The 16,397-nt window shown below is 36.8% G+C and overlaps 1 protein-coding gene across 1 annotated transcript in view; it reads left to right on the forward strand.

Annotated features, from left to right (window-relative positions):
• The window catches only part of Agbl1 (ATP/GTP binding protein like 1), a 702,610-nt gene that overhangs the window by 472,219 nt on the left and 213,994 nt on the right, over positions 1-16,397 (forward strand). Inside the window, exon 21 of the mRNA XM_033761003.1 lies at positions 4,030-4,193. Within this exon, the coding sequence (XP_033616894.1) occupies positions 4,030-4,193 (164 nt within the window). The remainder of the gene's footprint in view (positions 1-4,029; positions 4,194-16,397) is intronic.

Here is a 16,397-nt window from a genome sequence, read left to right on the forward strand (position 1 = left end):
AATACTTGAGTACTTTTCCCATATTTGTTTATTAATTGTCCTCCCTTTTTTTTCTCACTAATTATCAGCATTTAGTCTATTTCAGTTTATCTTTTTAGACATTAGGTCTTATCAATATGTAGCAAGCATTCTTTTTTTGAGGTGGATTTTTAAGAAAACTTTAAAAAATATGCTGGTGAATCCTGTTCTTATTACTGCCATGCATAGATAAGGACTTACATTTCCTAGCAGCACTGGTACCAGAATAGTGGTGTGGCAGACTCTGCTGACTGACCTGGATACCCACATCTCTAATTTCTCCTCTCTTCTCTTCCTCTTTTTACAGAGTTGAACAAGCTAAATTTTCCAGGTATATGATTACCATAAAGCTAGAAGTGGCTCGTATACATAGTTCTGGCAGGTCAGACATATGCAACAGTGTGCTGGTGCCCTATTTCCCTATTCTCTCTTTCTCCTCTTTTGAGTAGTGAAGCACTGGTTGGAGCCAGAGCAACCACTTCTCAACATGATAATAAATTCAGGAAAATAGCACAGTGCATGGCCCTGATTTAAAATTGATGGAATCATGCTGTGAACCTTACACCTCACCACCAAATTATTGAGTGCAAGGTATAGTTCTATTTGTTGAAGTCACAGTAGTCAGACTTTTTGTTATTTTCTGCCCCCCCTGAAAAAGGTCAACATCCCACCCTAATTCATTAGATCTGTGTGAGATGGAAATTGGATCTCTATTTTATTACACTCACCTTTTTTTGGTACCAGGGATCAAACTCAGGACCTTGTGCTTGCGAGGCAGGCAGTGGTTCCACTGAGCTAAATCTCTGGCCCTACACTCATTTTTAAACTAACCCAGAGCCAGCTTTATTTATAACCTCAGTACTGAGGTTGTAAGTTTAGTTATTTATAGCTATATTTATATCCTTGGTGAGTATGTGATAATTGACCAAAAAGCAAAATTTCTAAATGTTATTTACCCATTTGCTACATCACACCAGGTTTCAGAGGTGAATGTAATGGAACAAAAATAAAATTAAAAATTTTTAGATTATCATGCAATTGGACAATGGCAGAACATAATTTGAAGGTGCTCATGAACTCTCTACCCAGAGCAGTCAAGTTGTCCTTGACAAATGAAATATGCATCTGAGAGACAATCCATTCATACATCTCCGTATTCACCCACAAATAGCCATTATTTACCAATTTATCATATATAGAGAATGTGCCATATCATAGGCATGTGTGTGTGTGTGCCAAGACACAGACATAAAATTAAAAGAGAATCAGATACTCTCAGTCCATCCTCCTGAAGGTTATATTTCCATACCAAGGATTTGCAGTAGGAAGAGGTCATTCATATAAACAAAGCCAATATTTTTGACAGTGCATGAGAGTAAAAAGAATAGAATTGTAATAGAGGGTAAAATGAACTGCCTAAGTTCCCATGGCTCCTAAAGTGATACAAGTCCTCTTAGAGGTTTTCTGGACTATTTACCAACCTTTGCCTGAAATAAATGGCAACACTGGGAATGCAAAGATATTTTCATACTATAAAATGCTGCCTCATTAGCTGTTGTGATACTGAAATGGACTGGTAGGATGGAATTGCCCACTAGCTGTCAGTATGTCATGTGCTGTGAGACTTTTCCCCCAGGACTTGCCCTTATTTTACCTCCACAGAGCGCTTATTGTGTGCTTTGCTGGGTGTTGGGGTTCCAGATGTGAATGAGGAGCTACTTGTGCCTGAGGGGGTGGAATCTTCCTTGTATTCCTTTTCTTAACCCGACTTTGCCTCCAGCAAGGAGATAGCTGACAGAGCAGGAGGGTAGAACCTTCAATTCCTTTCTCTGGACCATGAAGATCAGCCTTAATTAAAACAAGTTAGGAAGAGCTTGCTTACAGCTTCAGCACAGGCAAAGAGATGCCAGGTTTTTCTTTCCTTTTAAGAAGTAATTTTTTTCTATTGACTTAAGAAAACAATTTGATCAACATCTGGCTTCCCCCTTGAACTGAGGCTGTTTACGGAGGAATGCACTTGCCCTGACTCTGAAATAATCGCTGTTTTCCTCGGAAATAGGTGTCAAGGCATGCAGCAAATCAAATTTTCAAGCAGCTGTTACAAAAGTGAGGTCTTTCCACTTCTTTTTATGGTTTTATCTAGAAATTCTTTTGTGAGGCTTATGATTTCACAATTTGGAATTTGGCTTTTCCTTGGGATACTCACGACCACTCTTTAAAAATTCTTCCTTCCCACCCTTGCTCTCTATGCCACTAACATTTAAATGTGGAAATTTATTTATTTATTTTTTATTTTTTTTCAGCTTTAATTTAATTGGTACATTTTAGGGATACAGTACAGTTACATTCATTGTTTGGGATCTTGTACCTCTACATGATGAGTCTTGATTCTCATTTTTTCCCCTTACCCCTGCCCTCCCTTCACCCCCTCTTCCCCTCCCCATCTACAAACACTTTATTTTCATCTTTTCATTATCTCACATTTTTTTCTTTTCCCTTAATAAGGAAATTTATTTTTAAAATCACATAATAGTTGTACAATTATTTATTTATTTCGAGATAGGGTCTCGCTATGTAGTTCAAGTTGGCCTTGTACCCACTATGTAGCCCAGGCTGGTCTTGGACTTGCAGTGATTCTTCTGCCTCAACCTACCAAGTGCCGGCTTAGAGGTGTTTGCCGCCATTCCCTGCTTAGTTGTACGTGTTTATGGGCCACAATGTAGAGTGTATTTTGGTAAATGTATACAGTGATCAAAGTAAGATAATTCTATCCATTGCATCAAATATTTATCATTTCTTTGTATTGGGAAGATTTGATATCCTTTCTTTTACCTATTATAATGAATGTATAGCTATATCATTAAAATATACTATGCAATATAATAGTATATTTTTTAACAATAATAACCTACTATTGATTTTTTTATTTCAGTGAAAAGTAATTTGTAAACATGAAGAACTTAGGGCCATATTGAATTCTTTCACATTAAACATTTTTATTAGGAAGACAGAATGAGAAACAGCTAATATGCATTAATATGGCCATTTTGAAATACTTTTTATGATGAAATGCTTATGTGTCTGTAGGAGAGATTTAGTATCCCACTTTATAAATGAAGAAATCAAGGCTAATAAAGTTCAATAAATCCAAGATCTTGCTGTCAGAAAGCAATGAAATCATGATTCCATCCCAGTTCTGATCCAATTTCTACCTTACCATGCATTCAAGCCTCTCTGATGTATGTGTACAATTTTGTGGTGGGGTAGTCTAGCCAGTATACACTTACTAGCTTCTATAATTTCTAGTTTCTAGGACTTGAGAACTTTAGTTAGTTTTATGTGTCTGAATTTGCTGGTCTATAGAATGGAGAAAATAAAAATCTTTACCTCAAAAAACTTTGATACGGAGTCACTGACTTTATCCATAGGAAAGAGCTTATAATAATGTTGGGCACATAATAAGTGTTCAATGAAATTGTGTTAATTGGTGCTATTAACTGTTACTCATGGACCATACCAGAGAGATATCTTGGTTTGGATGTTACTCATTATTTCATTATACATGAAAAGGTAGTCTTAAATAAATACTTTGTTTTGCTGTTTTTTTCAGTTCAGTATTTGTACTTGAATTATCTTCCTACTTTTGTCCATTGATAGATTAATTTAATTGAAGTGTAGAGAACATCTTAGTAAGATTGTTTATAATTGTTTCAGCAGGAAACCTTTTTCAGCAATATAGAAAAAAAGCAGTACTGCTTTCGCTGCAGTGGGGAGTGGTGACTGATCCCTGGCCCTACATCCTTCCCTATCTTTTATTATCAACAGGGGACACTACATGACACAGGCTGAAAGTCATCAATCCACAAATGCTCAACAATACACACTGAACAATGAGAGACAAGTACTATTCTCAATTTCTGCCACGGGCATGGGTCTCATTCTTCCTCTGATCTCAAACTGTCTCCTCTCAGTCCCCACTCCATACCTAATGCTGACTGCTCTGTTTGGCAGGGTCTGCAGTTTGGCACCAGTGAATTGGAGGAGATGGGAGCCATGTTCTGCTTGGGACTCCTTATCCTGGAGCTGAAATCTGTAAGCTGCAGCCATCGGCTTCTAACTCAAGCCACAGCTCTGCTGAATGCTGAGAAAGACACTCTGGACCACCACCTCCAGCGGTAAGATGCTCACTGGGGCCTGAACAAATTTGGAACTTTGTATTACCACTGTGGCATTTCTTAGCAGTGCAAACTAGGTGAGTCAAGGAGGTCTTTGCCAGACAAAAAGTATGGAAGAGCTGTAGAATGAAAGTAGTTTCAGTTATGCTCTCTGGAAAGCCAGATCAGGATACGCTTTACTTTCTGCTGAAGACCAGGACATGCTGCCTGCTTGTACCAATCATGTATTTTTAAATAATGTGTTATTTATAGATATTATAATGAAGAAGATGCATCATGTTGGTGTACATACTCATTTATGCACACATATATTTGCAAGTTATGTGTTTATATATGTACAGATAGGATTTTGAGCTATTGTATAGTTAAAATGGTAGCATCACTGCCAATATCTAGGCATTTGGAGATAAGAAGTGTTTTAATCATCCATTCTCAAACAGAAATGTACACTTCCATCTCAGAAACTGAGGAGAAGCATGGAAATGATTAACTGTTGGCTCAGAGAGCCTGACCACATGGCAGGGAAAGCCTGGGGCTCTGAGAACTGTGAGGATCATTGATGAATCAAGGCATGGAGAACCATTCTCCAAATAAACCATACGATGATGCCTTTACCACGGACAAATATTTTAGGGTTGACATAAACAAATTCAAGGAGCAAGAAGGGAAGAAATAATGGCCTTGTGGGAGGAGAGAGGATGAGGAGAGGCCAGAGGAATCAAAGATGCCTAAGCCCTTGCCTTTGAGCGCCAGAATGTAGAGAGAAATCAGTGTCTGCTGGAACCAAGAAGGCAGCTTATCATGCTCTTCACATTCAAAAGCAGAGAGCGCACACCATCAATGTCAAGGCCACTTTATTTCTGGCTCATTTTCATTAATTTTTCTCCTGCCACTGGTAGGCTGCTCTTCCAGTTTGACTTCCCACCAAATGAGCAGTTGAGCCTAGGATGAGCTAACAGGTACATTAAAACTGCTTTGGAAGGCCCTGGTTTCTCTGAGAAATAATTACCTAAAGGCAGTAATTAATTGCTCATCACAACAGGCTATAGATCATAAACTATGGAGATTTATGTAAATCTGGACCTCCTTCTTCCCTAGAGTTGCTGTTGCTGTTTTCCTGGTTACCCCACCACCACCATGCTGAAGATTGAGCATTGAATCTAGGGGTACTCTACCACAGCTACATCCCTAGCCCTTTTCAGTTTTCTTTGAGATAGGTTGTCACTAAGTCAATGAACTGTCCAGGGTAAGCATGAACTTGTGATTCTCCTGCCCAGTTTCCCAGGTAGCTGAGATGTTAGATGTGCACCATGACAATCTGCTGATTTCTTTAGTTTTGACATCACACCCACTTCCCTCTGCCCCTTCTCCTTTCAGTACCCCTTGCTGCCTGAAGGCTTGATGTGTTTGGCATTGTCGTGGCATTTTTAGACTCTCTCTAGCAGCAAGTGCTTCCACCTGCCAGGATATATATTTCAGTGTGCCTTTTCATCTTTTCCTCTGCTAAGCTATCTTGGGTGCTGGCATGTCTGAATTTCCATTCTTCGCTGTTTTCCTCTCTCCTCCACTGCTCATTGAGGGAAGATTGAACAGAACTGGCATTGCTTGCTTTCCCTGAATTGATTGTGCCCATCTGTTTGATCCAATGCAGTGAGGATTAGTTGCCTGTAAACTGGAACAAGAAGAAATCTATCCAAGAAATGCCTTTTCTAATTCAAGTCTAAAGAATTCAGTGTCAGGCTTCAAATACAGTGGCTGCTATGTGGGTTATCATAAGAAGATAGCTTTATCTGTCCCTACCCTAGCATCCCACGCAACTCTCAATATTTCAGGTACAGTCAGTCCAGGGACACTGAGGCATGACTTCTCAGGCAGCATATCTAGAAATAGGATGTCATTAATATGTTTGTTTTGAGGGCCGGGGATTTAGCTCAGTGATGCCACTGCCTGCCTCTCAAGAGCAAGGTCCCGAGTTCGATCTCCAGTACCAAAAAACAAACAAACAAATATGTTTTTTTAATAAATGCAAATGAAATTTAGGATGCATAGAGTTTGGTATAAGGCAGAAAGAGAAATTATTTTACACAGATTTGTATCACAATATATTTTCTTAATCATAGTGAAGCAGTTGACCAAAACAAATTTTGGTTTCTACTTATAGGACCTTAAGATTACATGGTTGAGAAGAAAGATCACCTTGATCATTTCTTGATAAGAAAATATCTGAGCTAATATATTTACACTCCTAAAGGAGATCAGAGGGGAAATTAATAAAATAAAAATCTATTGACTTGAAACCGGCAACAGGCTGCTTGGATTTATTTGCTTAGTTTCCAATGAATAGGGTTAAATCCAGAAATACAATAATCATCAGATCTGATCCTAGGATTTTAATGAGCTTCAGAATTCTCATTAAAATACAGAGTATAAAAATGTTGGTCTATACAACTCTCCATATGTTTTAGAGAGGTCTTTGCCTCCTTTCTCCCCTCTTTTGTCTCCTGCCTCATCTTTCAGAAAGTTTCCTTTTGGTTGCACTGAAGGAAGTACTAGGGGAAAGGTGTGTGGATATGGGGGAGTAGGGGCGGGGACTCCTCTCTAAGGCAAAAATGCTAGGATATGGTACGCGTTTGACGGGAGACAGCAGCAACCCTAAGAGTGACCTGCCAGGAAGACAAACTGTGGCTGTTTGCTGTGGACATCATGTTTTCTGACAGTAGGTTTCATGCCTCATTTACCATAAAAACAATTAGAGTGTAGTCAACATCCACAGACGAACTTACCATTTTTCATGAGCAGAAGTGGTGGACGTTTGCCCAGTGAAATGAAGTACAAGCTCTCTGCTTTGGGCTTTCTTTTATAGTCCTCTTCTGCCCAGCAGCTGATTTAAGAAAAGTCTGCAGACTCATTACAGCATCTTTTGATCTCCTTTCCTTTCCTCTTTCCTCTCTCCCTCCTTTCATTCTTATTCCTGGAATAATTGTGTGCACTGCGGGAGTGCTAAACTGCTTCTTCTGGGGCTGCCGTTTATCCAGTGTGACGGGTCTTTTGCGAAGTCATTTAACAGTTCTGCCGAGTCAGCTCCTGTTCATCTCGATTTGTGTCCCTCCACTGCCTTTCCTCCTTCTCAGCCAAGCAGCCCTATCTCCATTTGTCCCTCCGTTAATAACAAGAGAAAGCCCAGATCTCGGTGTTGTGCAGCAGTGGGAGCGTGGTATCTCATGTATTTTCCAAAATTAGAGGTGAAGCTTTAGCCTGGGCTCCCCCCACCCGACATCTACGTAGGATATAGTGTTTTTGATTGTCTAGAAACAAGCTTTACGTAAACCTTAGAGAAAATACATGCATTTTTACAATTTAAAGATGGTTGTTTTAAGTTTTTAAAAGTGCAATTTTCTTCTTCTAAATGAGTAAATAGTCTTTGGAAGACACACAAAAAAGCACCCATATTCTAATCATCCAGGTAACCACTGTCAAGATTTATGATGTATTTATTTACATAGTTTAATTTGTTTTGTGCTTTTTATTATTGAATCATTTTGCATTTTAGAATAATACACCCTTTATCATTGTTTAGTCTTGTCACATGTAATGTAATGCCATATATAGGTAGAATATACATGTATATGGACCTTGGCATATTTTTAGTTTTATATTCTGTTCCATTTTCCACCTGCTAGGAGTACATAATTTTAATACATCTTTTTTACTTAGATATATGATATTGAAAGCATTACCTCATTAGTATTTGTTTAAAAGTGTGCTTTCCTACATTCCCTTCATTTTCCCTGATGACTTTTATAATGAGTTGTTAACTGCCAATCTTGACCCATTGGAATTTTTATTTTGTTTGTATTACAGTGATATATTATCTGGCCTATTGGCCATTTACCCATACTACTTTTTCAAAATCGTTATTTTTCTACCTTTATTCAGGTCGTTGATGTTCATCGATAAAGCCTTATAGGGACTCTTTTTGCATCTTTTCTTGATAAGTCACAAAAGCTTTTAAACCTAATGTTGTGAATTTTCTTGTTAACTCAGAAAAAAATGTCTGTTTCATTATATGTTTCTCAATTTTGTCATAATTTTATAGGGAATTTCTGGATTCATTTTGGTTAGTAACTTCACTGAATTCTTTGGTCATACCTGAAATTTTTTCCATGGATTTTTCTATTTTTTTCTTTCAATGCATTTAAAATTTTTGAAAATTAACTTTCTTCACTTTTGTTCTTACCATATTTATAATGTTGGCTGGGCTTTTGAGAATAATATTTAAGAATAATTATTCCATGACCATCCTCTCTAAGACCCTAACTTCAAAATAAGAACGACTCTCAGTGTCCAATAATTAAATGAAATGGTTACTGGTTTGACATTCATGTTCAATATCTTCTTTATTCATTATTCTTTTTCTTAGCTTATTAATTTAATTAAATAGGATTGGATGATGTTTTTATTGAAATAAATAGATATCCAGAAGAAATGATTATTTCTTTCTATTAAGAACAACTTATGTTAGTAGATTTCCTGATATTCAGCTATATTTGAATTTTGAAGCAAACTTATTTGGCTACTTCAACACAGAGGTTGATGTCACTTTCTGGGGATTTAGTTTTATGCTTGTAAGTACAAGTGAGAGAAGTCTGGGCTTGGTCTCTGTCATTCTGTGATTTTGACGGAAACATTTAAATTCTTAAAATTATATGTATCCTGTTTATTTGAAACAAAAATATAATTTTTGTACTTTCTATTTTACCTGTAAGAATTATTCATGACACTTAAATTGCCTGATAATCATATTTAGGTCTTTTAAAAATTCAGTTTTATATTTACTTGTATTTCTCATTCTAGACATTGTACACAATAAGGTTCTCATTTTTTTTGTTTTGCATCTCACATTTTTCCAGAAAGTACCTTAATAAAAGATTTTCTCTGTTTTAGGGAAAAAAAATCAGTAATATATATATGAATATCATTCTCTTCCCTTCCTTAGAAATTCCACTTTTCCTACCTAGATTCCTTGGGTGACTTTAAAATATTATGTCCATGACTACATTTATTCTGTACTTATTCTTGACATAGAGCCTATTTTTCATATATATATCATCAAAAGACACACACACACATGATATTGTATTATATTGTATTGTGTGTATCATATTTTATGTATACACTTGATATAAAACATTTGGATAGCTACAAATATACATTAATAGACTTAGGTAATATTTACAGTATTTAATTTGTAGCATATTTCTAGGCATTATATACTACTGTGTATGCACACACACACACACACACACACACACACACACATATATATATATATATATATATACACTCATATATATATATCCCTGTTTTTTCTGCTTTAATAGTTGTAGTAGTTTCTTTTTGTTCATTAATATAATTTTTTCTGAAACATTAGAAATATTCAGTATATTCATATTCTATGTGTGTGTATTTAGATCTTGATCTTTTAATTGATTTTGAATTTAGGTGTCCCACTGCTTTGGGAAATGTCTAATATATAAGGTAACAGTGATTACACCCCAAGTTTTCATTTTTCTTCTCTGGGAGAGCTTGGACTCTACTTTCTAACCTCTGTATCTTCTTTCTTCATTTTTATCTCTCTCTCCAAACTTATGAAATTCGGTAAGTCTAAATCTTGTCTTCCCAAATCCAGCTGTGTGCATTATGGATTCTGTGTGTGTGTGTGTGTGTGTGTGTGTGTGTGTGTGTGTGTGTGCAGTATGGATTCTTCTCCTTGCTGATAATGTACAATTTCAGAGCTTTTATGTGTAAGTTCTGCATGTAAGTTCTCGCAATGTTTGAATGTATAGCTAATTCTTATTATATATGTATTTTTTTCATGTTTCTCCAACGTGGGCTTAACATGGGCTATTTGTTGATGTCCTGAGTTCTAGTGGCTGCCTGTTTTCCAGGTAACACTATTGCCCTGCTGCTGAGCGAGGCCCTATTTCCTGTCCAGTCCCGTTCAAAATCTTTTCAAGTTCTTTTTTTTTTTTCTTGTACTCGTTTCCTTGTGCTTGCAAGGCAGGCCACTGAACTGCTGAGCTAAATCCCCGGCCCTCCAGTTCTTGATCAATATGATTTTTTTCCTTTTCCTCTCTTCCAATTTCATTTTGATCCTTTTTTGCCTACTCATCTTTGAATCATGGAGCACTATCAAGCCTTGTGGTTGTTCAATAATCATGAGTTTAGATGATTTTAAAAACCCCTCTTGTCTAGCTGCATGTAGATAGCTCCTGTTTTAATAGGAAGTAACATAACTGACATGGCTTTTTCTGCAAGGATCCATGGCATTTTGACTTTTGCCTCAGAGAACAGAAGATTGTAGTAGGCCAGTTAAGGAGAAAGGACATGGAAAAGTTAAGAGGATGGAAAATGGTGGGACAATGCCAAAATGAGTAATCTGAGATTGGGAAAATGGTTCCCTAAAAGGCAGCATTGTAGCAAAGCAATGGATGGAGGCTCAGTGGAATCTGTGGGTTTCAAATTAACACTGTTTCCATCAATTCCACATTAACTGTAATTATATTGGCACTTCTGGTGATATTTCTCTTTAATGTTGCCTGTCAAAGTAATTCTGTTCAGATCTTTAAAATGACCTATAGTACATAATGTCTAAAAATATTCTTTGTTTCATTCTGGAGTTGCAGCCTAAAAATTCTACATAAAGGGAAACACTGGAATGGAATTCAGCCTAAGGGTGTTTAGTGATTGTATTGGATGCTGCCTTGACATGTTAACTGGCTCCCAATCTTCACAAAAAATGAACTGATCAGCCATGAAAGAGTGCTAATCTTAGATTGTGGGAACAACAAAGCCTCTGTCCCATTAGTGAGTCAAAGGCAAAATCACATGCCTAAAGTATAATTTTATGGAGATTATTTTATAATAAATAAATTAAAATAATGAAAACCTAATGTTAGTGTGTCTGAGAGGAAAGAGGTTTATTAACGCCATACAGCTATCTGTAAATTGGTTTACTTCCCTCTGGAGAGTAGTTTGGGAATTTGCAAGAAGGTTCATAAAATCTCTTCATTGATCTTGAGTCTACAGCTTGGTGAATACATCTCAAGAAAATAAAAATAACTGAAAACAATTTTTAATATGTAGATATTTAGAGAAATTATGCATATATCCCCAGATAATTTTAAACAACCCAAATTCCTAGTGTTATAAAAAGAAAAAATAAGATATATTGCTGATTAATTTTCCACAACATATAAAACCATAAAAATAACGAGCATGTTGAAATATAGATCAAATAATAACGATGCAAAACATTCGTTAGGGCCTTTGCATAAACTAGATGTTCTGCAAAGTATGGTTGAAGTATTATCTCTCTTAATCATAGAAATGATCCAATATGGTAGCTGCCATTATTAGAATTCTCTTTCACAAATAAGGAAGATTTTATAGAGGTTAAGACACTTGTCAGATGTCAGTAATCTAGAGAGAGACTGCTGGCTTTTGAATCTACTACTGTCTAACTCAAGTTACCATTTATTACAGTCTCAAATGATAAAGAAAAGCAAAAGTGGGATGATTATTGGTAGGCACCTGCTGATTGTGACTTTCACAAAATGCAGACACACTGACAGAGGTGAGGGAGATATTAAATGTATAATGTAAACTAATTTAATCTCATTCACTTCTTTACTCTGTGAAGTTTGTAAAAGTATGAGTTGGAGGTATGTGTATATACAAAATAAGTGCAAATTTTACAACTGGAATGACCTGAGCTCTTTTTGGCCCACAAATATTTTTTCTTCTTTTAATACAAATCAGAAAGGATCAATGTCCACCGCTAAAACTTGAATGCATAAATTGAATGCATGGAGCTAACACCTGAAAGGAGAAAAAGATTATAGACAGAGAAGGTTAAAATGCATTTTCTTCCTGCTGCATTTGTTATTTGCAAATGTTTATCTCTCATAACTACCATGAAAATTCGTGTAAATGAATTCCTATTTCACACGTGAGTCCATGGGCGCTCAGGGAGTCTAAGTGATTCTCCAGGTGTACTTAAGTGATTTATTCATCGCCAGTCTACGCTGAGGATCTCATTTGCCTCCGCCTCAGGCTCAGCCAAATGAAAGGCTGGCCTCTTGCCTATGAAACTATAAATACCTGAAAATAGAATAGGTTATCAGCCCCTGGAAAAGCATTCAGTCAAGAAACTTGCTCTTCCACTCTCTGTATCAACCGCAGCTTTTACAGCCCTTGTCTCTTTGTTATTGTTAATTCTAAAAATGGAAGACAAATAAAATCTTTGACATTCCCTGGAACAGAGGAGTTTGTTTTTTATTTCAGAAGGTTTCAAATGACCTTACTTGGCTGGTCGAATTAGTTCAATGAACTTGTATCAATTTTTAGAGCACTTACTCTTTTCTCTTTATGCACGTGTTTTTATTTTTTTCTTTACTAAGTGCCCTATAACAACAGTGACCCTTACTGAAGAGCCAGCCCTTCAGTACTAGGGTTTAAAGCCACTTAGCCCATGAGAGTTAATGTACCAGAAGTGACAGAGTAAAACAAAACTGTGGCTAGAGTACCAAGGCAAGGGAGGAAAGGAAGGGAGGAAGGAGTGGATGCCACTGCTCAGAAGAAAGACCATACTGTTAAAAATAGGAGATTCTTAAGGAAATAAAGAGAATCCCAGAAAGCTTAAACTTTTGATTTATACAACTCTTTGAATTCGAACATCTCAGATGCAGAAGAAAGAGAGTGGTTAAGTTTCTGGGAACATTTCTATTTTTTTGTCTGATTCCTTTATCCTAACCCATTGCCAAGTTCTCCTTTTAGAAAGGAAGCAAGAAGACAGGAAATATTCTGTCATGGATGGCTCTTACTGTCCCTGAAATTTCCACGAAGATCTCATTTTAGTACCCAGCATAGTACTGATCGTGGACATGGGCCTTAGATTTCTGTTTAGCCTATTTCTACCCACAACAGCCTCTGTGACTCTGGGGAGGTAGCTTATCTTCTTTATTCTCAGATTTCTTCGCTTTAAAATTAAATATCTCTAAATTCCTTTTGGCTCTAATATCCTGTTTATTCTCAAAGCTCCAGGCACTGGTCTTCACATTACCACATGGGCAGTAAGGTTGAAATCCTGAGTTCAAGATACAAAGTTGGGCAGTTGAATTATGTCAGATGGCACAAAGCTCCTATTTGATAGAATAAAAATTGAATTTTGTCTTTGATCCTTGTGAGAAGAAAATGAAGGCACAGAAGCCTTCATAAACAAATGAGAAAAAGAAAGAGGAAAATAAAGAGATAAGTTTAGAGATGGATTTCCCCAGACTTTGGGGAAATACCATGTTAGGGGAAGGATATTAAATGAATATCCAACATAGAAAGGAGAATCTAGCATAAGATACTTGCTATAAGGAAGCTTAAATGTTCCCGATAGGAATCTCAGTATGTACTGTGTTCTGTTCCTGGAAGTGAATGCCTTAGGAGAAAGGAGTGTGATTTACCTCTGTTTAGTCACTTGCTATTTTTTAGGCCTTCTGTCCAACTCAGACCTTAAATATTTCCTAGTTCAAGAAACATCATCTGTTCTTCAGCCATACGATAGCTCATCATTGACTTACTGATTCTGTTTGTGGTGAGAGATTAGCCTATTAGAAAATGGAGATAAAAGCATAAGGCAATATTGTTTCAGTACAATGGAAATGGAAACTAAATTAGAGCCAATATGTTTATGATGACTTGGCATTCATCATTCTGTTATGTGGCTTTGAATCAGGGAAGTGCCCTACATCCTCAAGCTTTTTCAATGGGTGAAAAAAGAAACTCAGCAAAGAGGGAGAATAATGATAATAACATACCATGTTCCTTAAGGAGAGATAAAAAGTTGATGTGTTGCTTCAGGCAAGCCTGACGAAGTAACTATCATCATCATCATCATCATCATCATTAAATTGTTATCGTATGGATGAATGAAAGGAAGTTTAGGAGGCTAAATGATGAGAGTCAAGTTGCTCTTATGTGACTGATCAGTAATTCAGGCAGGTAAGTGAATTCATGTTGCTTCTCTTTTTCTCTGAAACATTCAAATTTTCCTAAAATTATATTCATAAGACATTTTCTAATATGCGCTGTAAAAATTAGGTAAAAATAATCTATATAAATCAATGTTCTTCAGCAAAGAGCTGGCTCCTTTGAGTTTATTTCAAAGATCAAGTTCATTATGGCACGTTCCATGGTAGGGATTCATACATGCAAATAAGTCCAAACTTTCTAAACATTTCACTCACTAAACACTCTGGGTCCTGAAGCAAAGCTAGCAGACTTTGTTGTTGCTCTTTTTCATATCCTTAATGACTTTGGGATAACTTGGAGAAAGCTGGAGTTTCTCTTACTTCATTTCCCACTGTAATCAAAGGATGTACAATTATCCCTTAGGCCTACCTAATATCAGCTATTGAATGTTCACCTTAGAAAACTGTGATCTTTTGAAAAGAGGAAAAAAGAACTCTATGATTTATTATCTTTCAGTACCAAACTAGGCTGTTCAAGAGTTAGTCCAGGGCTGATGTGGATCTCAAGAACTTCCAGGATATTCTTTCCAATTCCTCCATCTGCAGAGTCTCCAGGAGAGCTTCCAAAGGAACTGTGATCACTTCCCTTTGTGTCCTACAGTTAGGAGCAAGATGACTAGTCAAAAACGACCTGAAACTGGGGATTTAGCTCAGGGGTTCCAGTGCATGCTTTGCAAGCATAAGGACCCGAGTTCAATCCCTGGTACCACAAAAAAAAAAAGAAAAAAAAAGATCTGAAAATTGATGAGATCCTTAAATTCATTATCAGCCCATCCATCTACCACTAATCCCCCAGAAACAAGGACTTCATTCTACTTCCATATCTGATGGATTGACAGACTGTAACCAGGAAACATGAGGAGCCAGAGAAATGATATAATTATTATGTGGCAGTGCACTATGCAATCTTTTAAAGCCGTCATGAATGATTTTGAAAAATTGTGGCATGCTAGTAGAAAAATTTATGACTTCCACACAGAGATATGAATGCTACAGGGGTAAAGAGTAGGCTACATTCATTTTGAAGGCTACCATGGTGTACAATGGTGGCAATTCTTAAATCTGCAAATTTTTGCAGTTCCTTGGGAACAGATGATTATTACAATAATTTTAATTTTTATAACCCTTCACTATTTTCAAATATATCTATTTCTATTTATGGCAACTCTCCAGGGGTTCAGTAGAAACTGGAATAGTGAGAGAGGGAGACAATAGACACACGGGCATCTGGGTCTGCACAGGTCTCCTGGATCCAACAGGTTAGTTGCTACAAATCCGTGGACAATGCTGAGTTTGTATCTTCCCAAGACTCCAACTTTGTTAGCTGCGGAAATTAGAATGAGTTCAGGAATATTAAATTTCCTAAACAAATTATAATATTTGAAACTAAGGTTAGCAGAAATAATACATATCAGGTATATTTTTTGTGTAAATGTGGCTGAAGGGAAGACACAATTGGTGCTGTAGATGATTAACGCTCCAAGAGGGAAATCTTCTATAGTCCTGATGTGTTTGTTTCTTTACTGAATAAACAATGATGTTCAGATTGAGGAGGAGGGAGAAGAAGAGATTGCAAAAGGAGAAGAGATGAGGACTAGAAAAGAAGGGAAGAAGAGAATAGAACAAACTTGCCCTGAAGGGAAAGAGGTAAAAGAGAAGTTGAATTTATATAAGGGAATTTCAAGTTTTCAGAATGAGTAACTTAAAATGCAATTCTGAAGTAATGTGCCATTTTGGTTTTTCTAACTTCTCTCTGAGATCTTTGCGAAGACATGTTTCCAAACTAAGGTTGAGCAGATATGCTTTTCCTGTATGAAACTGATGAAGCAAAAACCAAACAACCAATCAACCAGTCAACAAACAACAAAAACTGATGAAGCAGTGTAGTACATCAAACAGAGAAAAGTGACTGTGATGCAGATATCAAGAGAGTGTATAGTGTGGATTATCAAAGGACTTTGAGGGAGTTTTTTAAAAACAGGAACCAGAATGCCGGGCGTTGTGGTGCACTCCTGTAATCCCAGCACTTGGGAGGTTGAGGCAGGAGGATCGCTGTGAGTTCAAGACCAGCCTGGGCTACATAGTGAGTTCCAGGTCAGTCTCAACTACATAGTGAGACCCT

Source organism: Fukomys damarensis, unplaced genomic scaffold (genome assembly GCF_012274545.1).
Source record: "Fukomys damarensis isolate Sample0158 unplaced genomic scaffold, DMR_v1.0_HiC HiC_scaffold_7, whole genome shotgun sequence".
NCBI lineage: Eukaryota > Metazoa > Chordata > Mammalia > Rodentia > Bathyergidae > Fukomys > Fukomys damarensis.